The 23,768-nt window shown below is 47.0% G+C and overlaps 1 protein-coding gene across 1 annotated transcript; it reads left to right on the plus strand.

Moving 5' to 3' along the window:
- Positions 1–850: 850 nt before the first annotated feature.
- Positions 851–4,877, plus strand: VAX1 (ventral anterior homeobox 1). The gene is made up of 3 exons (XM_060033543.1): positions 851–1,091; positions 2,267–2,454; positions 4,311–4,877. Exons 1-3 carry the CDS (start codon positions 851–853, stop codon positions 4,875–4,877), a joined length of 996 nt encoding a protein of 331 aa, XP_059889526.1.
- The last annotated feature ends 18,891 nt before the right edge of the window (positions 4,878–23,768 follow it).

Genomic DNA, 23,768 nt, shown 5'->3' on the forward strand with positions numbered 1-23,768 from the left:
TTTTCCCCTCCTAGAGGCGACTGCTTTCTTCTGCCGCAGGGTGTGTAAGGGTTTTTGTTTTTTGTTTTTCTTCCCCCCTCCATCCTCATTCAGCTCTATCTGTCGAGTGTGGAGAAAACCCCTCTAGCCAGTGTGTGAGCAGGAGGGTCAAAGGCAAAGGGAAAGTTAATAATGCCTGCTAACGGTACTAACAATTCAGGATGAATCTTGTCAAAAGTTTTTCTGGAAGTGTGGGTCTTTGATTGTGTGTTTCCTGAAAGCAAGACCAATCATTTCCGTTTATTCACTGGCTAAACCCCTACTTGATTGGGGACAAGGACAGAAACCATCCATTACGGTCTGATATATTATCCAAACAATTTAGTGTATTCATGAGGTAGCCGAAACGTGGAGGCTGCGAAATTACCCGTAATCAATTGCAACAGCGAGTGTGCGTCCCCCCGGGTGTCGGACAACTGCTACTCGCAGTCTCAGTAATAGGCGGGAGCCGCAGCAATTCGGAGTTGCGCTGCTCGCTACCTGATCGCCAGGCTGGGGACAGTGGACGTGCTCAGAGGACGCGGGCGCTGACGAGGCGGCTTCGCCGCTGCTCCACCGGGATCCACGACCAGACCCGCCGCCTCTCCGCGAGCGCGCCACTCGGCGGTCGCCGCTGACCTGCCCGCGGCCGCCGCAGCCGCCCCGCGGGGGCATTCATTCTTGCCGCTTGCCTCTCTCCGGACCGAGCGTAGGGGCTGCATTGTAGCGGTTTTGTCTCCCGTCTGCTTTTTTTTTTCTCCTCCCCCCACCCCCCCTTTTTTTTTCTTTCTTTCTTTTTTTTTTTTTTTGTTTTGTTGCTCTTGCCTCTCCTATGTTCGGGAAACGAGACAAAATGGACGTTCGGTGCCACTCGGACGCAGAGGCTGCCCGGGTCTCGAAGAATGCGCACAAGGAGAGCCGGGAAAGCAAGGGCGCGGAGGGGAACCTCCCTGCCGCCTTCCTCAAGGAACCGCAGGGCGCCTTCTCTGCGTCGGGCGCCGCGGAAGATTGTAACAAAAGTAAATCCAATTCAACCGCGGATCCGGATTACTGCCGCCGGATCCTGGTCCGAGGTAGGAATGGGGCACGGCTGCGGGGGGCGTTCTTTAGGGGCGACTCAGGGGCTCGAGCTGCGTGCCGCTACCGACCCCGGCAGCCCGGGTGGGTCTGCCTCCTGGGACTTAGGAGAAAGTTGCTGGCCCTCCCCGTCCCGGGTGCGGCCAGCCGCTGGGGATTCCCACCTGGGACGCGCGCTCTCCAGGAGCTTCGATCCCTTCAAGCCTCGAGAGGCCCCGCCGGTTTGGCTGCTGGGGTAGCCGAGGGACTGTGCGGGAGGGCCCAGGATCCAGGCTGCGGCCTCCGACCCGGGAAAGAAGCCGGAAACTCTGGAGGACCTGTTAGCATCCTGCGGACTGGAGGACCTGCGGGGAACCCGCTCGCGGGCTCCCGCACCTTGGCGAGTTGAGCGCGTCCGAGGGGGCCGCGGGCGCTGGAGAACAGTCGCGGACCGCCGGCTACGGCCAGGCCAGTTGGCGCGCTGGGCCAAGGGGCCCGGCGCCGCGCTCGGGCCTGGCCGCCGCCGCTGGGAGAAGCAGCCAAGCTGGGTTGCCAGGCCGCGGATGTCGCTTTAGTGCTGGCCTCGACCCCGCTCTGCTGCGCGGCGTGCGGTCGGCTCCGGCGGTGGCGGTGGTGAGGCCCGGCCCCGGCCCGGCGCCGCCCCCGCCAACTGATCGCCAGGCCTTGCCGGCTCCGACTCGGTCCCTCCTCCTTCCGCCGCCCTGGTTCGGGAGGGAAGGAGACCCCGGGATGGGGGTGGGAACCGCCGGAGTGCGGTCTGGTCAACATGCTCCAGAGCTGGGGCCGGCAGGATCTGAGCTGGTCAGTGCGGGGACCCTCAAGCTACAGGGGACCCAGTCCACGCAGCCGAGGCCCCCAGACCAAAAGGAACGTCAGCCGATTTGGAATTGATTTTTTTTCTCCCTTGTTCGGAGGGCTCTACAAAGGCCAAGTCCGATTCCCCTTCCCATCAGCTGTGTGGAGTTAGTCCCCCCACCACCCCCACCCCCACCCCCACCCCCCAAGCACATACAGCGTCCTTGCTCCCCGGCTGTGGCTGCAGGCCCAGCAGCCCGACTTCCCACCTCCGGACTGCTGGCTGCTGGTGACTGTGTCCCAGAAGCCAGCTCGGGCCAGGGGAGGTGGAGGAAGGCAGGAGGGTTCTTGTGCCTGATTATCTCCCCTTCCCCAGATGCCAAGGGGTCCATCCGAGAGATCATCCTGCCCAAGGGCCTGGACCTGGATCGGCCCAAGAGGACGCGCACTTCCTTCACGGCGGAGCAGCTCTACCGGCTGGAGATGGAGTTCCAGCGCTGCCAGTACGTGGTGGGCCGGGAGAGAACCGAGCTCGCTCGGCAGCTCAACCTCTCAGAGACCCAGGTACTCAGCGGCCGGGCTGCACACAGCTCAGCATCAGCCTCCTTGCCCTTCACCCCCAGCCAGCTCTTCCTCACCACCTAGCTTGACTCTGGATAGAGCTTCCCAGGTGAGGCGGAGAAGATAAGGAGGATGGGGAAGAAAGGGCGAAGGCTTTCTCCCTTTCCTAAGCCATCCCTTTCCCCCTCCACCCCAAATCTTCCTGGCCTCTAGCCCAGGAGGCCCCAAATCCTATCCTTTTGGATTTCTTTTTGGACCCCAGTCTTGAGAATTCCCTGCTTGTCTCTGCTCTTGGAGGAACCAATGTTTGCCCCTGTTTTGGCCACAACATTTTGGCCAGATTTCCAGGCACACCCCCTCTGGAGACCCTAGCCTTACACAGCACCCAGGCCCGTTCAGCAAGAATGGGGCTAGGGCCAAAACCCCCTGTTCCAGAGCATGGGTGACAACTAGGGATCAAAAAGTTGCATATTCCAGAGATCTGCCTTTGCAGACCAGGCTGCCCCAATGCTTAAGGCTTTCCCTGGTCTTGAGCTGGACTCAGCCCCATTCCCAGCCCTGAGCACCCACTGTGGGCACCTAGGAGACCCTGTCTTAAGTGCCAGTGATGTGTGAGGTATGGGATGGGAAGCAGATCTGGGGCCTTGGGAGCCAGCACTGACAATTGTGCTTGAGGTCTTCTCCTTTACATGAAATCCATATGATGCTACTGGGGCTGACTGTGTGAACTCTGGGCCCAGGAGCACTTTACGACCTGAGAGCTTTGTGTTGTGGGGTTCATTTAGGGCCTCCCCAGGGCATGGTACCAGCTTGGCCTACGGAAGGCGTATTTCTTTCTGAGGACCAGTCCCTTGACCTGTGCCCAGCCCTGAAGTGGGTGGGGAGCATTTTGGGTATGGGATCTGGGCAGAAAGCTGAGAATCAAGGACAGAACATACTGGATGTTCGAATTTGAGTTGGCATGGTAGCTTTTTCCCTATTCTCTCAGCCACCATCCCTCTTAGTTTACAAAATCTAGACAGAATAACCTTTCCCTAGAGCTACCAAACTCCATTCTGGGCCACCAGCTAGGCCTGAAGAGGGGCAAAGGGAGAACAGGAAGTAAGAGGGGAGGTTGACGGAGAGAATTTAGTCCACTCCAGCCTACTGACTTCCTCCCATGACTCCAAAGTTCATGATGGAGAGCAGCTGAGTTACAAATGAAGGGTATCACTCAGCCCTTTCGATCCACCTGGTGGTGAGGAAGCTTGGCCTATAAAGTTCATCCTGCACCAGTTATTCAGTCTATAGCCTGCTTGCTGCTAGTTCATAGTCAATCTGACCCTAACAAGCAGGAAGTAGCTTCTCGTAGCCTTCAACAGGAGGAGTGCTCTGGGGCTAAATTCGAGCCAGTTGGGCCACTCTCCTCCCCATTCACCCTCACTTCCCACTTCCCGAACTGCATCCTTTAGGCCTTACACCTTCTCCTGGAAATGCGGGCTTTTATGCAGCACTGATCCATAGTTCCGCTGCGGGTAGTGCGGCAGCCCAGTGAAATAACTTCTGGTCTTCCTTCCAGTTAGGGTCGTGGACATTTTTATTTCTTTGTTATTTGTAACCCAGGCTGGCCTAGGCCTGCTTCCATGACCCGGAAGCGCAGCGTATGGGAGCTGTGTACCCCTCTTGGCGGCCCTGACTCCCCGCCCCGCCCACCCGCCCCGCAGCTCCCGGCCCGACTTCTTCGGGCTGGGACTGGGACTGGGGCTTTGGCTGGAGTTGGGGGAGGGCCCCCTGGAGCCCTCGCGCTCCGGGAGCCCGCTCCCCTTGACGCCCGTCTCCCTCTGCCCCTCTCTCCCACCCTCCCTGCGCCCGGCGCGCAGGTGAAGGTCTGGTTCCAGAACCGGCGCACGAAGCAGAAGAAGGACCAAGGCAAGGACTCGGAGCTGCGCTCGGTGGTGTCGGAGACGGCGGCCACGTGCAGCGTGCTGCGGCTGCTGGAGCAGGGCCGCCTGCTGTCGCCGCCCGGCCTGCCTGCGCTGCTGCCGCCATGCGCCACAGGCGCACTCGGCTCGGCGCTACGCGGGCCCAACCTGCCGGCCCTGGGCGCGGGCTCTGCCGCGGGCTCGGCAGCCGCCGCCGCCCCGGGTCCCGCAGGCGCCGCGTCCCCGCACCCGCCGGCCGTGGGAGGCGCTCCGGGCCCCGGGCCCACCGGGCCAGGGGGACTGCACGCGGGCGCACCGGCTGCCGGCCACGGCCTCTTCAGCCTGCCCGTGCCCTCGCTGCTCGGATCCGTCGCCAGCCGCCTTTCCTCCGCCCCGTTGACAATGGCCGGTTCGCTGGCCGGGAATTTGCAAGAACTCTCCGCCCGATACCTGAGCTCCTCGGCCTTCGAGCCTTACTCCCGGACCAACAATAAAGAAGGGGCCGAGAAAAAAGCGCTGGACTGATCTTAAGTGTTTTCCTGTATTTATATTTATAGTATCTATCGTGGTGATATTTATGGATTCACGCGCATTAGGCACCCGGGGCCCCTGCGCTGGGCTCCCGGCTCCCAAGAGGCCTCTGACAGCTCTCCTTCCCCACCAGGCTCTGCTTCCAATATTACCCCATTTGGGCTATTTTTTCCCCCTACCGTTCCTGTGTCCTCCCACACCCACCCTTCGCCCCCAACTTCCTTCTGAATCCAGGAGAATCCAAAGAATTGGGGGGAAAGCCCGAGTTAGCCAACCTGATGCCCCAACCAGTGCCTGGCCCTGGAGGGTAAAGTCTGGTTCTAAGTCCGGAGCACAGGACATCTGCTCTAGATCGAGCCACTGCTGCCGTTGATTATTCTTATGGATATCTGAAAAAGGAAGCTGCGAGCAGACCCCAGCTGAAAAGGCTGACAGATTTCATTAGACCAAAAAGGAGGACGTTCCTTCCTCTCGCCAGAGAAGCCCCTGGGCCCCACTTTGCGGACTTCTCGAGAGAGCCGGTGCACACGCAGCTTCCTGGCTGGACAAATCCTGCCGAATTTTCTCCCCTTTAAAGAAACTCCAATCACAACCACCCCCGACCCCAGGAGACAATAAACCAAACATCGTGATGGGCAGCGGCAGTAATAAATTTGATCTCATCAGCAATAAGAGGAGAGTAAGAACTACCACACAAAACCAAATGGAGTGGAACCAGTTTTTAAATACTCATAACGATGGAGTTTAGAAGGCGTAAGAAAATGCAGGATACAAAATGCGTCCCAGGGCAATACAAAATTAAAGTTCTGGGTGTAATGACTTAAAACAGGAATTTAAAAGGGAAAAGCAAAAGAAAAGCCTATGCTGCTAAGTGAAAGAAAATTCAGAATCTTTTCCGAGGCTGCGCCGGGAGGTGGCCGACAGCTTCACGCTCCTCCAGGAGAGAGAGCTGTGCAGCTGGCGGCAGCTCCCGGACGCTGGCTCTTCTCCCCACCGTCTCCCTTGTTCCCGGACCCGTGGCTCCGGGCAGAGTTGCTAGGTTTGGAAACAGATCAGTGCCCATTGCCTCCTCTCGCCCTCTCCCCGGATTCACAAAACCCTCCCAGCACGCAGGAAACGTCCCGATTTCAGAGTTCTTTGCGGACGGGAGGCAGGGACGCAGCCGGGGACATCAGGGCGGCCCGGCCTCCTCTGTCGGTAGTCTCCATATCCCGATCAGTTCCCTGCGTGGATATGAAAGACATCCCTCTCCACCGCCTCCCCTAAAACACCCCCAGGGTTTCGGCGGTCCCAAGTCAGAAACCCGGACCGCGACGCTGTCGCGGCCTCACGCCCTAACCGCACAGCCACGGCCACCCGCATTTTAACCAAAACCACAGACCCAGACGGCGAGGTGCCGCAGTGTCTAGAATGTATTCCTCCATCCGAAGCGAGCGCAGAGCATTTTAAAAATAGTAATTTTATTGTAAATTATTTACGTCGGAAGCTTTTTTCCCTTTTTTCTTTTCTTTTCTTTCTGTCTCTCTCTCTCTCTTTTTTTTCCTTAGGCAAATAGTGAAGAAAATAATGAACGATTCAAACGCGGGTAGGTGTCACTGAATCCTGGCTACTAACTTTGTTCTGAATGTTTTGGATATTTGGATGTTTTGTATTTATGTGGTGAGAGTGAAATATATATATCTATGATGATAAATGAGGTGTATTTTTGTCTTGTATTTGAAGGATTAAAAAAACAAAAAAGAAGAAGAAAGAAGAGCCAGCAAGTGATGAGTCTCCGAGTGGGGACCTGAGGCAGAGGGTGGCAGCCCCGGCAGTGCCAGGCCCTGCCACTGGTACCGAGAGCGCTTGGGATGAGGTTTGGGGAGGGTTTCGGTCCGGGAGACAGAGGAGCCTGCCGACGATGTTTGTTCTGCTTCCTTTCACTCTCTGGCTCTCTGTCCCAGCGGTGTCGGACCATCAGGCCCTCCCTCCTAGATCTCCCACTTGGTGTTTCTTGGTTTATTTAGGAATTTGTCTCCGGAAACCCTAGAGCTCCTGCCTAATAACAACCCCAGCTTCTAGAGTTTTCCAGCCGCGATCTCCACGCCGGCAGTATTTTGGATTTGTGCAATCACAGGGCCCAGAACAGGGAAGCTTTTCCTTTCTTCTGACTTATAATAAGTCTCTTCGCCGTCAAAGAGAAACTTTGAAGGAGCAAGAGAATAAAATAGTTATTAACTCCTGCAGAGACCTCTCCCCCCACCCCACCCCAGTACATACAACATACACAGTGGTGACGGATGTAGATTTTACAAACAGAAATCTGGGGAAGCTAGGAGGGCTGGGGACGGTACTCCAGGGCGCGCTCTTCTAAAGCTGAGCGGCAGCTCCAGTCCTCTCTTCGTGGCGCCTGAACCCCTGGGGGGCATGGGGGCTCACAGTTCTCTTGGGGACACCCGCACAGGCCAGGCCCCTCGGCCCCCTACGCGTGCACTGGGCCTAAACCGCGAGCTTGAGGCATCCGAAATAAGGCGGCGGCACGGTGTGGGCAGCGGAGTTCCTGAGCTGAGTGTGCGATGGGCCCTACCGAGTTTAGGACCCTTGCCGTCGGCTCAGAGCTCTGAGAGATCAGAGCAGCCGCAAAGCCCAGACAGTTCACTTTTGTTTCTCAAAGTCGCTACACACCCCCCCCCCCCGCCGCCACTTTCCCTCCTCTACCCGTTCTGTCTACCCTTTGCGTTCCCTCTGAGGACCCCTCTCCTCTGGTGGGGTTCCAGTCTCCACCCCCTTGTTCCTCCCCTTTTCCATCGCTTCTCCACAGTCCGGCTGTCTCCCTTCTTCCTTTTTCTCCACCTGGAGACTTCCAGTGTCTCTCTCTTTCTCCCCGCTTTTGGATTCCTCTGTCTGCCCGGGTGGCCCCAAGGCCGATGCGTGGGTGGCTCTTGCTGCAGATTCATGGCTGGTGGCTGAGGCCAGCAAGGGGAGAGAAGGGAGTGAGAAGGTGGCATCATTTTATAGAACAAAGGAAAGCACAGAATCGCAGCTTCAGGGTCCCCAGGAAGCTCAGCCCCCTCCCCCAGGAGCTTCAGCCTGGGGAGTCAGCAAGCAGGTCCCTCAGCAGCCCCCCACCCCACCCCCGCCTTTCTCCTTTTTGCTTTCTTATCCCTAAAAGGAGAAAGAACAAGTTAACCCATCTCCTCTCTGCTCTCACCTCCCCTCCCCTCCCTGGCTTTGGGAGAGCTGCTGAGCTTTTCACCTGCCACTTGGAGTGGAGTTCTTCTTCGACTCTTCTGCATAGAACAAGAATTACAATTTTAATTAAAAAACACTTCTAGACAATTTATTTCATTTTAGTGCCCATCCTGTTTCCTCTCCTTCCCCAAGGGCCTTCAGCAAGTTGCTTTGGTCCCTGGAGGCTTCTAGTGAGGTCTCTGGCTTCCAACTAGTGACTCACAGGCCAGGGAGGAGGCAGGTGACCTCTATGAGAACAACTGGCCCCGTCTGGGAGAAGGTGGAAGGGACTTCTGGGGTCATGGAGAACAGCTGGAGGTAGGGGTACTGAAGGGAATCTCATGCTCAGGCCTGCACAAAGCAATATCCAAGTTAGCTCAGAGCAGAGGAGAAAAAGAAAAAACCTCTCACCAAACTCCTGTGAGTCTGGCGGTCAGGTGTGGCAAAGGTGAGGGAAGTCACTCCGGAACTGGACGTGTGCTCATATCCATGCTTGCAGTTGGTCTAACTCTGAGCCAGAATCTGTTCGTAAGAAGCAGCATTTAGCGGCCCTTTGTAGTTTACAGCCTTTTGCATACACCATCTCTATTACTCCTTACTTTCAGAGGTCCAGCCTCATTTCGAAGAGCCACATACAGGCTTGGAGCCCTCAAATAACTTGCCGAGGGCCAGTAATCAGAGCACAAGACTATAAGCTCCCCCTAGGGTCAGGGCCCTCCTCTTTCTTTTTCTTCCTCCTTCTCTCCCTCCCTCTCCTGTCTCTCCTTCTCTCACTCCCTTCTTTCTTCCCTTTCCCTCCCTTCCTTCTTTCCTTCCTTTCGTGTTCAAAGTGTCTGGCTCACGGTTAATCGAACTCTTTAGCCTATTTGCTTCCACATCTGCCAACTCCTATTTCCAGGCCTCTTTCTGCTACACCAGCTGCTGAGGATTTACTTGGTACCTTCATCAAGAGGTCTGAATTTCTCCCTTCTTCCTGTTTTCTTTCCTGCCAGTACCCAACTCCTTCCCCCTACTTCCCTCTAGAACAGACATCTTTAAACCTCCTTACCCTCTTTACCTTACACTTTCTAAAAAACTTTTTTTAATTGAGGAATAACATTCATATAGTAAATATGTATATGGTAAAGTACACAAAGCTTAAGTATACTGTCAATGAATTTTTACACACACACACACACACACACGCATGCACGCGCGCGTGCGCACACACACACTTCTTGAATTGTTCCAGTGAAACTCTTTCAACTTCTCCTCTTGGGCCACGTCATGACACAATGGCTTTTTCTCCTGTTTGAAAAGAAGTGGTGTCATATTGGTGTGATGTTTTTTTTCACAGAAAACCACTCCAGGAAGTCCTTTTAAGGCTTCTTGAAAGCATTAGAAATCAGGTATCTTCCGGATCTCCTGCAGTCCTGAGTTTAAGTGACTTAAATCAAACACCTGATCAGAGCTGTCTACTAAGTCAGGGTTTCTCAAGATACAAATGAAAACCACCTGCTACAGATTCACTTGGGAACTAGTCGAAATGCAGATTCCTAAACCTCAGCCCCACCTGATGAATCAGAAACTCTGGGGGTGGGGTTCAGGAGTGTGCATTATTAACAAGTTTCCCAAGTGATTCTTATCCACACTAACATTTGAGAGCTACTGTACTGAATGGCAAACTCCCAAGACACTGCAACTTCCAGCATCTGGCCTGGGACCTGGCGTTTGGTAGGAATACAATGCATGTTTGTTAAACAAATTAATCCACATTTTCTGACACAAGTTTCTTGGATCACATAATACTATTGTAATTTAACACCATTTCTACATTGGGAAATCCTTACATATCAGAGTGTTTTTACTTTAATAGGTTTCACTTCGATGAAGCAGGAGAGGAAGATGGATAGATTTTGGTGGTTTCTCAGGTCTAAGGGAAGGTCTTTTATCACCCTAACTGGGACAATCTTGCTGGACCAGATGCTCCCCTTTAGACCTGGGAGTTTGGGGGGGCAAGAAGAGAGTCCTCCATATTCACTGAAAGACACTCAGGTGCACTCTTTTCTTGGTGGCAACTGAAGGTGTCTGTTGGAGAGACATCAGAGCTGTGGAAGGAGCAAGGCCACCAGGTCCAGAGGAACTGGCGTGGAATGGACATGGAAGCTGAAAATTACTTTCATATTCTCTGGTTTATTTAGTTGATATGAAACTTATTTTCTGTCTAGAAGCATATTTGCTTATCTTCTTACCCTGAAGACAGAAGACATATGTTGTGCTTTATGTGGTAGTGTTGTATCCATTCCTAGAAATAACAGCAGCTCACACACACACGTTCCTCAGTATCTCACAAGGCCCAGGATGATGGTTTGCTCCACTAAGAAAAAGTAATTAATCTTAGAGGTTACTAGTTACAGACTCTCCAGTCACAGTGACATGGGTTCAAATCCTAGACCCACCACTTAATAGCTGTGTAATCTTGGACAATTACCCAGCTGCCTGCTTTAAGCCTGTTTCTACATGTGTCAAATGAAGATAATAATGGTAGCTACCTCATAGAATTTTCATGAGTAGTTAATTAGATAAGGCATTAAAGCATCTGGTACAACCTAGTATCAACATTCAAATATTAGCTATTTATTATAAGACTGTGTCAATGTGGTAGCTGATGGTCTGAAACTCTCTCAGGGCCTTAATTTCCCCATCTGTAGAGTGAGGGGGTTAGCCTTAAGTCCTTACTCAAGGAAGGACTTGGAATTGTGGTTGAGCCAGTCATAATGGAGTTTACTCTCCCTGCCTTTAGTAAGGCCATCAGTAAGAACAGCACTTTCACTAAAAATGATAAATTATTATTTAAATGACTTGGCGGACGGCCTTCAGCTGTCAGTTGTCAGACAGCCCTCAGTTGTCAGTCTTTTTTGGGAGTTGCCTCAGCTGAAGAGAACTACCTTGTCCAAGGTCATCCCTAAATTCCCAGGGTGGCTTCCAATGACGGAGAGACCTGGGGATAAGCCTGATCCTCTGCACTCCAACTTTGGATAGTTTTGAAGGGCATCCCATCTTCCCAACTCCCTGAAGTTCTATTTATCCTGTTTCCCCATGGCTTTTCTCTATCATTGCAGGTCTGTATTTTGTTCCTTTCTTTTTTTTTAATTAAAAAGATTTTAATACAATTTTATTTTCCATTTACAGTTATTACGAAATATTGACTATATTCCCTGTGTTGTACAACACATCCTTGAGCCTATCTTACACCCAGTAGTTTGTACCCCCCCCACAACCACTAGTTTGTCCTCTATATCCGTGAGTTGCAGGTCTGTTTGTTTTGTTTGTTTGTTTGTTTGTTTTGCCGTACGCGGACCTCTCACTGCTGTGGCCTCTCCCGCTGCGGAGCACAGGCTCCGGACGTGCAGGCTCAGCAGCCATGGCTCACGGGCCCAGCCGCTCCGAGGCATGTGGGCTCCAGACGCGCAGGCTCAGCGGTCATGGCTCACGGGCCCAGCCGCTCCACGGCATGTGGGATCCTCCCGGACCGGGGCACGAACCCGTGTCCCCTGCATCGGCAGGCAGACTCTCAAGCACTGCGCCACCAGGTAAGCCCGCAGGTCTATTTTGAAAGATCTTTTGGCAGTTGGGGGAGACCCCAGGGGAAGTGGTATGGGAAGAGGAGCACACGGATTCTGAGGCACAGGTCAGTCGGTGAGTTCACTGCAAAAGTGACAAGAGGATGACGGTGGTGCTGGTGGTGGTGTCAGTTGGCGCACTAGCAGAAGAAATGGAGAAGAGAGGATGGGTTCAAGGTATTTTCTTAGGTAAAATCAACAGATCTTAGTAATCAAATGGAAGTGACGGAAAGTAATCAAATTTGAAACTATTTTCCTTGCGTCTGGAAGGGAATGAGATGAGAAGCTTAAACCCAAGAAGGGGCTGGGGCAGAGTTCTCCTCAAGGATGTGGCGGCAGCTACGAGTTCCGAGTTCCGGAGGAGGCTTTGGACCGGAAGGCAGGAAGGCCAGAGGGCGGGAAAATCACGGAGCATGCGCGCTCCGCGCGAGTCTGCCGGAAGCAGTAGGCGCCTCTTCTCCGCGGCGGGAGGGCGTGAAGGAGTTACCGGGCCTCTGGGCTTCTTGTTTATCTGTCAAGACCTCACATCTCACTCCTCACCCCTTGCTGCTCTTGCCAGTCGACGGGCCTAGGACGCACTCGCATGCGGTGCCAGCTGCCAGGAAAGTGGAGAGTTGGACCTGGTTTGACGCTTTGGCTCCAGAGGCCTTGACCTCAGCTGAGCCTGCCTGTGGCGCCCTGTTGCGCGGCATGGGCAGAAATAATGGAAACGCCCTCCTCGGAAGTCGGGCTCTGAAGAGGTCAGCAGTGACCAGGGCTGTGGAGCAGCAGGAACTGGCATGAGGAGGTGCGGCCGCCACCCCTGGAGCCCCCGTCTCCACCCAGCTGCTCAGCTCGTGAGAAAGGAGAGGGAGGTAAGCCGGACGCCATCTTTCTTTCCATCCTCCAGACCAGTGCTCTGGGTTCTGAGCAGCAACACAGGCTGGGCCCGAGTCGTGGGCCCACTCCCTCTTGGAAGGAGAGAAGCAGGAGTGAGGAGTTTGCTAAAGGTGCCTAACAGTGAGTGTCTGGGTTTTGCTTTGTTTTCCTTTTTTCCCGTTTGTTAGTAAGACTGCCGTCGGTTAGATAGGTGGTCTGTAGGGAAGTTCATCTAGCCCATTTTACTTAGGGCCAGACTTAGTCCGTTCCAGGGAAGAGCTAAATGCAAGTTTAATGTTTCCATCCCAGATGTCACTTGATGCTATGGAGAGCAAGCCCAGAGGGGTGAGCAAAGGCAGTCCGGGGAGGAATGGGAGGGGAGAGGGAATAAAATGAAATGGAGTGAAAGGAGGTGGGGCGGGAGTGCGCCTTGAGTAGAGGTGAAAGATGAGGCTAGAAAAGTAGCCTGATTAAGAAAGATCTTGAATACCAAGCTAAATATCTTCATTCTGTAGGCAAACGGGAGATTTTTTGGTAGGGCAGCAATGGGAGGAAAGTTGAGTTCCTGTATCATGCGGGTGCAGACAGAGGAGAAATGTTAGTGACTCTTGAAGTTAGGTATTGAGATCTGAAATTAGGCTACAGGTGGTGATAATGGAAAGTAGGTAGGCTTGTTCTTGATCTCATCAGTGATGGAGGCTAGGGGTAAGTTAATGCACCGATACCAGCACTCCTTTCTAAACAAAAGCATTATTTCATTTTAAGATTCTTTTCCTGATCTTCCTATGAACATGTCTGTTCAGAGACGAGGGAGGGTGGCAAGGGGGACTTCCCTGGCGGTCCAGTAGTTAAGACTCTGTGCTTCCAATGCAGGGGGCACGGGTTCGATCCCTGGTTGGGGAACTAAGATTCCCACATGCTGTGCAGCATGGCCAATAAATAATAAAAAATAAAATGACAGGTATGGTTGACTGCAAAATGACCACCACCCCCCCCCCAAAAAAAAAGGAAAATACAAGCCGAGAAAAAAAAAGAGGGAAGGTGGCAAATAAGTTTCAGTTCTGGTTCTAACTCTGATTGATTGATGGTGGCTGCCTGCCATACTAAGTTGCAGAGAATTCTAAGGCCTCATTAAAACTCAGTTGGAAAAGTGTGCCAATCCTTAGTGATGTCTACTATAGCCATAGGAGATGTTTTTGTAATTCTGAGACAAATATAAGTGACTCAGTGGTCAGGCTGCTTCTCTAGGTTCTGATTAAGGAGTTGGGTCCAGTTTTAGCTCAGTAGGTTTTCTTAGCCAGGAAGGTCATGGCAGAGTGGGGAGCTGATTCCAAGTAACTCAGGGCAAGGTCCTGCAGCAGGTATCCCAGTCGTCACATAGACCCCCACAATCTGGCCATAGTAAGAAAACTTGGGCTTTGAATTCCGTCTCCGTCTTTCATTTAGTCATGTGAACTTAGACAAATTACTCAACCCCTTTCAATCAGAATACTCATCTGTAAAATAGAAATATATTACTTTTTCAACCTAGATGTAAAGTGTTTAACATAGTGCCCAACTATGAACTCAACAAATATTAATTAGCCTCTTTCCATTTTGAACAAAACCTTGTCTTTAGGTCCTAAGCATCAACTTCTGACTAGATCTTCACCTGGGCAAAATTATATAACTGTAATTTTTGTGAAGATTCACTGAGATGTTGGATGTGGAGTACGTGACATAGAGTAGGAGAATCCTCTTTGCAAATTGGTAGAACAGAGGACACACTTTCAACAGTTTGGTGTCTCCAGAGCATTTTTTTTTTTTTTTTTTTTTTTTGCGGTATGCAGGCCTCTCACTGTTGTGGCCTCTCCCGTTGCGGAGCACAGGCTCCGAACGCGCAGGCTCAGCGGCCATGGCTCACGGGCCCAGCTGCTCCGCGGCATGTGGGATCCTCCCGGACCGGGACACGAACCCGTGTCCCCTGCATCGGCAGGCGGACTCTCAACCACTGCGCCACCAGGGAAGCCCTCCAGAGCATTTTTTAAATGTATTTTTACAAACACACATGCACACATACACACACTCTCAGTCATACATTTTGTTAAAGTTCTTGTTTTCCCTTGACATAAATAGGTTCATATTATACATATTGTTTTGTGACTTTCTTTTCATGTAACACAGTATATCTTTGAGATCCTGTTATGTCACTGCTTATAGGCCTATTTTATTAACTTCTCTAAATTTTATAGTGTGGATGTATCATAGTTTGCTTAGCCATTCACTTATTGATGGAAATTTGTATTCCTCCTCTTTTTTATTTTTTTTGCCTTTACAAATATATTTCTGAGAACATTCTTGTGTCTCTGCACCTATACTGGTATTTCTGAAAGTGGAATTATTGGGTCAAACAATATGTATTTTAATAAGTTTAATGGTACTGCCCAAAGATTAAACGAATTTATATTCCCACTCACAGTTTTTGAAAGTTAGTCTGGGTAATTTAATGTCTACTACTGGATATGATACGTCTGAGACTCTTCTGTGTGCTAACTTCTCAAGGAATTGGTGTTGAAACTGCATACAACATAAATTCCCTGAAGGTACTGAAAAACATAGTTTGTTTCTTCTCTTTTCTGGATTGATTATTAATCTTATAGATCATTTAGGATCTCTTTTAAAACTAAACAGATTTATATTTATTTTCAAAGTGATAAAAAGTTAAAATGTCAAGGCTTTTTGTAAAAGAGCAGTCCCCTGCCCTCATTCTCAAGCTGTAACCACCTTAAATTCTTTTGAATGTTTTCTTTTACTTCTTAATTCCTCCCCTTCATCTCCTTTATATGTCCATAGTTCCTCTCCTCCAATACTCACAGTTTAGTTTAATTTTTTGCGGGGGCTAGACCAACATTTAGTATTTACATTATTATGGCAATATAAACCCTATTCATAGTTGAGCTGTTTATATATTATGAATCCATTTTTTGGGGTACAACTTTTGTTTTCTGTGGAGGTAATTGTTTTTTAAACATTTTTTGTTTAATTGGTTCTCTGTGTACTAGTCACGAATTCATTTTAAAGTCTGCCATGAGAGTAAATCTTCCAGTTAGCTCATATGCATCAAATATTCTCCCAGTTCCTTCCTTATTTTTGGAGACATCTGTCTTGGTGTTTCTGTCCAGCTCTAATGGGGACTGCTGGCTCTCTAAACTGGTGACACAGCTGTTTTCCTAGCATTTTTCTTTGCTATTGTCCTGGGAATCATTCTCTTTTCCTGCTGCTTCTTTGATGATTTACGCCCTTGTTTTGGTAGAGCACTTCCTTCAGTGGCTCCTTGAGACATGGCACATGGACGTAATTTTTTGTTGTTGAGAGTTTACATGTCTGAAAGTGGCCCTATTCTACCTTTACACTTACATGATTATTTACTTGAGTGTAGAATTCTAGGTTGGAACTGCCTTTTCTCAGAATTTTGAAGACATTGCTTTATTGCCTTCTAAGCTCCAGTGTTGCTGTTAAATCTAATGCTCTTCTGACTTGTAATTTTTTTTTTAAAATGTGATTGTTATTTCTCTCTGGAAGTTTTTATGATCTCTTCTTTATCCTGGTATTTTGAACTTTCAAAAAAGTTTGCTTGAAGTAGGTCTTTTTATAGCCATTGTGCTGGTACTCAGTGGGCCTTTCATATCCTTCATTGGGAAATTATCTTGAATTATTTCTTTGATAATTTCTTTCTCTCCTTTCCCTCTGGCCATTTTCCTGGAATTCCTATTATTTGGATATTGGATCTCCTGGACTGATCTTGTAATTTTCTTATCTTTCCTATTTTCTGTCACTTGGTGTTTTGGATGAGTTAATGTGTTATAAAGTGCTTGGGACAGTGCCTGGGCAACTTTATCTTCTAATATAAGATTAGAAGATTTCATTCTGCTAAGATTTTCATTTTGGCTATTGCATTTTTTTTTTTTTTTTTTTTTTTTTTGCGGTATGCGGGCCTCTCACTGCTGTGGCCTCTCCCGTTGCGGAGCACAGGCTCCGGACACGCAGGCTCAGCGGCCATGGCTCACAGGCCCAGCCGCTTTGCGGCATGTGGGATCCTCCCGGACCAGGGCACGAACCCATGTCCCTTGCATTGGCAGGCTGACTCTCAACCACTGCGCCACCAGGGAAGCCCTTGGCTATTGCATTTTTAATATCCAAGAACTGTGTTCGATTTTCTAAATCTGAACTATACAGTATGGCATCCACTAGTCACATGTGGCTACTTAAATTAAAATTAAGTATAATTAAAATTGAGTTCCTTAGTTGTATTAGCTACATTTTGAGTGATCTATGGCCACATGTAGCTGGTACATACCATATTGGACAGTGCAAATGTGGAATATTTCATCACAGAGAGTTCTTTTGGACAGTGTTGCTCTAAATTTTAAAAAAATGTAATATCCTGTTATTGTTTCAAGAATACACTCTCTTTTATCTCTGAGAATATTAATGATAATTTGTTTGAAGTTTCTTCTATCTCTTTTATTCTGTTAGATTGCTCATACTTAGTATTAGGACACTAAAAACCTGATTGGAAGCTTTCTGTGCATGGATGGGGCTTGTTGATATTGAGATTTACCACATGGTTATCTGGAGGGGATATTTTGTTAAGGACCACTGAATATCAGTATCTTTAGGTCCTTTCTTTTTTTTTTAAAAAAATATTTATTTATTTATGGCTGTGTTGGGTCTTCGTTTCTGTGCGAAGGCTTTCTCCAGTTGCTGCGAGTGGGGGCCACTCTTCATTGCGGTGCGCGGGCCTCTCACTATCGCGGCTTCTCTTGTTGCGGAGCACAGGCTCCAGACACGCAGGCTCAGTAGTTGTGGCTCACGGGCCTAGTTGCTCCGCGGCATGTGGGATCTTTCCAGACCAGGGCTCGAACCCGTGTCCCCTGCATTGGCAGGCAGATTCTCAACCACTGCGTCACCAGGGAAGCCCAGGTCCGTCCTTTTATGTCAGATTTTTCAGAGAAGAATTTTCCAATATCCTAACTAGAGGGTATAGGCATAGATAGCTGTCAAGATTTTTGGCAGTTAAGTGTGGGAAGAGGAGTGGAAATCTTACTGACCAGGATGCAGACTTTCACTTATTCCTTTTTGCCTTTAGTTGTGCCTTGTGTCTTCCAATTCATAGTTCTTCTGATTCAGTATATCGGGAAAAAAGAAAACCTGAGGTAGCAGAGGGGTGGTCTCCTGTCTACTCAGGGTAGTGGATGGGATTGGACTGGGAGTCCAATTGTTTCTTTTGTATATTAATCTCTTTTTCTCTCTATTATTATTATTATTTTAAATTGAGGTTAGTTGATTTACAGTATTATATTAGTTGCAGGTGTACAACATAATGATTCAAAATTTTATAGATTATATACTCCATTTAAAGTTATTATAAAATAGTGATTATATTCTCTGTGCTGTACATTATATCCTTGTAGCTTATTTATTTTATACGTAGAAGTTTGTACCTCTTGTATACATATTTATCTTGTATCCTGTAACCTTGATGAACAGTTACCTTTCCTAACACTTCCCTCAGTGGGTAGAAGCATTGGCTGAACTGTCTGCTTTTTAAAAATGTAATAAAGTGCTTTAATTATTATTGTTCTTAAATTTAAAAATATCCGAAAGATTGAGAGTTCTCATTGTTCTTTTGAGTTTGTTTTAACTGTTTGGATTGCTATTCCTAGGTCAGATACGTGGTATACACTTCAACCTTTGTTGACTGATTGACTGACTGGAATCTCAAAGTTAGTTCATTAAGACAGTATATTTGAGTCCCTTTGATTTCATAAGTCATCTCATGAAAATCTCCCTTTTAAAAAACATTTTCTTGCATGTTTTATTGTTCTGACTTTCTCTATATACTTCACTATCCTTTTGCCCTCCTCCGAACCATTTGAGAATATGTTGCAAACATCATGACACTTGTTCCCTATACACTTCAGAATGTATCTCCTAAGGACATTCTTCTACACAACTATAATACCATTAGCACATCTAAGATAATTAATAATATTTTTGTAATATTACCTGAATCCATTATGTATTAAAATTTCCCCAATTTGTCTCAACAATGTCTTATATATATTTTTAAATCCAGGATCAAATCTGGGTTATTGCATGGTATTTGGTTATTATATCACTTTTGTTTCTTTTAATCTAGAACAGTTGTCTGATTTCTTTTTTCCCCCCATGATACTGACTTTTGGGAAGTCTAGGCCAGCTGCCTTATAGAATGAAATGCATTGTGGATTTTTCAAATTGTACCACACACATCATGACAGTAACTATCAATGAAGATGATTCTGAAAATGTTAAGGCCTGAGCCAAAGCCATGAGATAGAGAATTTGTGGATGTAATTTCCTTACCAAAGAATGACCTACTGAAGAGACTTGATGTTGTGGTAGCTGATGAACATCTGACGGTGGATGCCAGAGTCTATTCCTATGCTCCAGCGCTGAAACATGCAAACATGAAGCCATCTGAAATGCCCTTCCTAAAGTATTAAGGCCAAGGGACAGTCGCCATGTTTTGGTTTCCTCATGGTGTCATTTAACTTGTTGCTCAATCCCTCATCTTTCCTGTGAACTGGAAATTAGACATATTTGGCTAGAGTACTTCTTAGGTGATGTTTTGTTGCAATTGCCTTCTCATGTGGTCTGAGGAGGAGAATGGTTCCATTTTATAATCTTTACACAACTATTGAGCTCCCAGTAGGTAGCATGTAGGTATTATGTTAGATAAAATGGGAAATATAAAGAAAAATTGTCTAATGTGGTACCTGGTATATGATAGTACCTCTATAAATATTTATTGACTGCTGAAAGATATAAAAAAGATAATTGGCATTGTAAACCAATGAATGGTGAGGGTTAAATGGAGATGTAATTTAAGTTTATTTAACAAATATTTAAAATTTGTTGAGCAGAGCTGTTTCTATATGCTCTGACCTAGGTAGTGATAGGTACTGGAAATACATTGATGATCTAGACAATTCCAGTCTCTGCCTTTGAGAAGTAAATGCCCCAGCATTCAGAAGTTGGAGAATAAATTTAGGTGGGAAGAAAGAATTGTATAAGTACCCAACAGTGTAAGTTGGAGTTAGATTCTGGAAGACTTTGAAGGAAGGGCAAATAATTCAAACCATCGGAGAGGACACTGGCTTGCCAATACACAGTTTTGGAGGGGTAACTGGCTTTGGGCAATGTTGCTTTATAACTTACATGGGCCTTAGTTTCCTCATTTGTAAAATGAGCAAAATAAAAATAGCTCTTATAGTTCATATCTGTTTAGCACTTGCCATGCGGCAGATACTGTTCTAAATTTTATATATAAATTATCTAACTATCTATCATCTTCTTTGATCTTCATATCTCTATAAAGCCATTTCTTTTTTCTTTCTTTTTCTTTCCTTTTTTTTTCCCATACCCTGAGAAGTTTACCAGAGAGTCACTGGTAAAGAGTGCTTGTAAGGGAGAGTCACTTCCTGTGGATCTTCAGGAAGTCCATTGATGATTCCCTGCCACCACCCACAGTAATCTCCAATGACATTCAACACAGCAGTTTTAACTTTGTCCTTTCAGGCTCAAATGTGACATTTGGCCAAGATTGTGAGATCTTCCTAAGAGAGTGTGATTGAGAAATCAAAATGTTACCCTCCGTCATTTTCTTATACTTCACACTAGTGATTCTTATATCTTTTTCTTCAGGAAGCTTTCACACTCTTAAAAAATATTGAGTACTCCAAAGAGATTTAGTTACGTGGATTATATCTATTGATAGTTACCTTATTAGAAATGAAAAGGCAGACATTTCAAAAATATATTTATTAGCTCATTTGAAAATGATAAATCTATTACATGTTAAAATAAATCATGGTTTTATAAAAAGTAACTACATTATCCCAAACAAACAGAATTTAGTAATGGCATTTTAAAAATGTGTTTGCAAATCATGGGCATGTCTGGCTTTATAGATGACAATTGGATTCTTCTGTCTGCTCCTGCCTTAAATTTGTTGCGGTATTCTATAAGCCATTTTCTATAATTATCTCCATTCTACATGAGAAAGTGAAGGACACAGAGGTTAAATGACTTGTCCAAGATTATATAGCCAGTAAGTGGTGGAATCAGAGCTCAAGCAAACTTTAGAGATTATACTCTTAACCTTCTATATACTAAATTGCCTGTAGGCATGTTCAGAGGATTAAATGAAATAATGTATTCACTTAGTCGGTGGTTGCCATATAGTAAGAGCTCAATAAAGTGAGCTGCCATTATTATTTCACTTGAGGAAATTAGTGAAATGCTTAAAAACATGGTAGATTATTAAAAGTTTGTGAGCTGTGAGGCATGTCACAATAAGTGTTCATTTTTGGAAGATTAATGTGACAGTGCTAAGTAGGATGAGATATAGAAGGAGAGACTGGACACAAAGAGATGTTTGGAGACTTGAAATAGTCCAGTTGAGTGTGAGGAAAGATCTCCCATCGCCAGAACAACTTGACAGAGAAGGGAATTTTAAGATAGTATTCACAGTCAAGCAACAACATTTGTGGAACACCTGAAGTGCACAGATGACTGCTGGTTATTGTGGGAAAGAAAGAAAGCTAACATTCTCTGAGCACCCATGACAGGTGCCATTACCTTTTTTTTTTTTTTTAAGCACCTTAAAAAAGGGCAACATTTTGATTTCTCAATCACACTCTCTTAGGGAGATCTCACAATCTTGGCCAAATGTCACATTTGAGCCTGAAAGGACAAAGTATGGACAGACACTTGTCTGTAATTATTTCTCAGTCTTATAGCAATATTTCAAGGTAGGTGTCACTGGTGACATTTTTCTGGATGAGGCCCAAAGGTAAGAGACTTATACATGGAAAGAGGGGGAGGGAAAGGATGAGGGATGGGGGGTGGATATCACCAGGGTTCAATCCCAGACCTAGCTGACTTCAAAGTCCATACTAGACTAAGAATATTAGTTTGAACTTCAGAAATTCCATGAATTCTCCATGGAATTGTAGGCATAGTTTTGTGGGGAGATGATCATTTAGCAGATTTCTGAAAGGAATCCGTGATCCCAAAAGAGAAGAACAATTGTCTTAGATGTCAAAGTTGGAAGGATATTTAGAAATTAAAATCCCACTGCCTTCATTTCAAAGTTGGGCAAACACACAGAAAGGGGAAAGGATTCGTTACAGAGTGACTCAATTGGCAGAGCCAGCACTAGAACCCAGTCCTCTTGTCCCCCAGGCCACTGCATCTCCATTTTTGATACCTTATATGAAGGCAGCAGAAGCCTTGCACAGCTTGGAAGAATTGTAGTGCATTGGACAGATCTCCTTTTAGACTGTCTTGGCAAGAAGTTAGTTAGGCACCTCTGGAGGGAGGTGTGTTAACTCTTCAAGGACCAGGCTCTAAATTAGTACTGTTTGGTAAATTGCCACTTTATAGTGTACTATTAGTAAGTGACTGCTCTAAAGCGAGCTCTGGAGTGTAGAAGAGCAACCCACCTCTCCAAGAGCCTACTTCTTGCCTAGTGTATAGTTTTCTCCCCAGGTAGAGGAAATCCTGCCTGGGCTGTGGCAAATCAAGTAGTCTTTGAGGAGGATGTAGTAGAAGGGGGAAAAGGCAGGACAAGCTGCTTTCCGTACCAGCAGAGTTTGTCTGCATGCAGGAGCAGTTTTAACATAAGGAAATATGAGTGGTCTTCGTATATCCTCCATGTTCTGTCTTCTGCTGGCAGCCCTGCTTTCTCCTGAGCCCGCAACCACAGTCCCTTTTCCATTTCCTGATGACACTTTTAAAGCTCATGTTATTCTACCCATCACCTAGCTCAGTGTCTGGCACTTAGAAAATTTGAGTATTTGTGGACTAAATAAATGAGATTCTACTTGTGCTTGAATCTTGATTCTACCATGTATAAGCTGTGCTATTTTTAATTAACTTCTCTGAGCAGTGATGCCTGTGGTTACTGGTAAAGTAGAAAACAGAAGAAAGTCTCAATGATGGTCAAGACTGGCCCTCTTGGGACCTGGGGGAAAGGATTAGCAGGAGCCTAACCCTCTTGGGGAATTCAGAGGCAGATTGGCAGTATTGTTGCAGACTGCTTCAGGTGTTGGTCGGAGTCCCTGAGACCCAGTCCTGATTCAAAGCCCTGACCTTGCTTTTGTGAACATCAGGCTCATTCCTCATTCTTGGCCTGCCTCAGTAGTACTGGAGAACTTTGACATTTTCTGTCCTTTGACATGATGGCCCATCAGCTTTTCCCTCCCTAGGGCAAAACCAAATTTGTGCCAGCATCATTCAAGATGGGTGGTATTTGGAGGAGATTCCTGCCCAAGAGAGTTAGGAATGGAAGGTTTAGAGTTTCTTAAAGAATGCCCCCTTCTACTTCAGACAAGTTTCTGTTAGTTCGCTTTGTCCAGAAAATGACTAGTGTTCTAAATAAAGCCTCTGTAGTTTCAGACCTAATCATGATAAATCTACCAGGAATTAATGCCTGTCTGACATTAGACCAATTGCCTAGAAATCATGACACTTATAAGAAATAGTCATCTCTTTATTTGAATGAAAACAAAGCATTCCAGGGCAGATTTTAAAATATATTATTTTAATTTTTAGAGGAAAAGAATTCTTCAAAGAGAATTGTCAATGATCAAAACTGGTTGATAAATCACATACGTAACTATGTAATTAAACTTCTCCATTTTCAGAGACCTGCAATTAGAGTTCTTCGTGTAGTTACCCATAATGATTCATTCTTGCTAATATGCTAAGGAAGAAGGGAGTCAGGAGGATAAATTTTAATATGAACTTTTCCCTAATTTGGATCAAGAGGCAGTGGAAATATGCCTAGGCTCAGAGGCAGGAGAACTGGGTTCTAGTTCCAGTTCTGTTTCTCATTAACTGTGGGGCTTTAGCCAGATCATCAAGCCTATCTGAGCCTTCGTTGCCTCAGCTATAAAACAATAATAATACCTACTTCAGAATATTGTTATGAAACCTTAATGAAAGTATGGGTTTGGTAATGCTTTGTAAATTTTAAAGCACTGTAAGGTCCTGATACATTTTAGTATTGTGCTTTCTTATCATAGCAGGCCAGGCCCTCTGTTTGTGGTGGGAGGAAAAGGCTCTAATGTACAATATCAGCCTTTTTGTAGTGTGAAAAGACAGAGATTAATGAAGGGCTAGGGTG

This window comes from Delphinus delphis, chromosome 16, assembly GCF_949987515.2.
Source record: "Delphinus delphis chromosome 16, mDelDel1.2, whole genome shotgun sequence".
NCBI lineage: Eukaryota > Metazoa > Chordata > Mammalia > Artiodactyla > Delphinidae > Delphinus > Delphinus delphis.

What these genes read in the sequence shown, in the direction of transcription:
- VAX1 (XM_060033543.1), top strand. Translation starts at nt 851, where the DNA reads ATGTTCGGGAAACGAGACAAAATGGACGTTCGGTGCCACTCGGACGCA. An exon ending in CCGCCGGATCCTGGTCCGAG is followed by an intron (nt 1,092 to 2,266) that starts GTAGGAATGGGG and finishes CCCCTTCCCCAG; the next exon opens with ATGCCAAGGGGTCCATCCGA. An exon ending in TCAACCTCTCAGAGACCCAG is followed by an intron (nt 2,455 to 4,310) that starts GTACTCAGCGGC and finishes CCCGGCGCGCAG; the next exon opens with GTGAAGGTCTGGTTCCAGAA.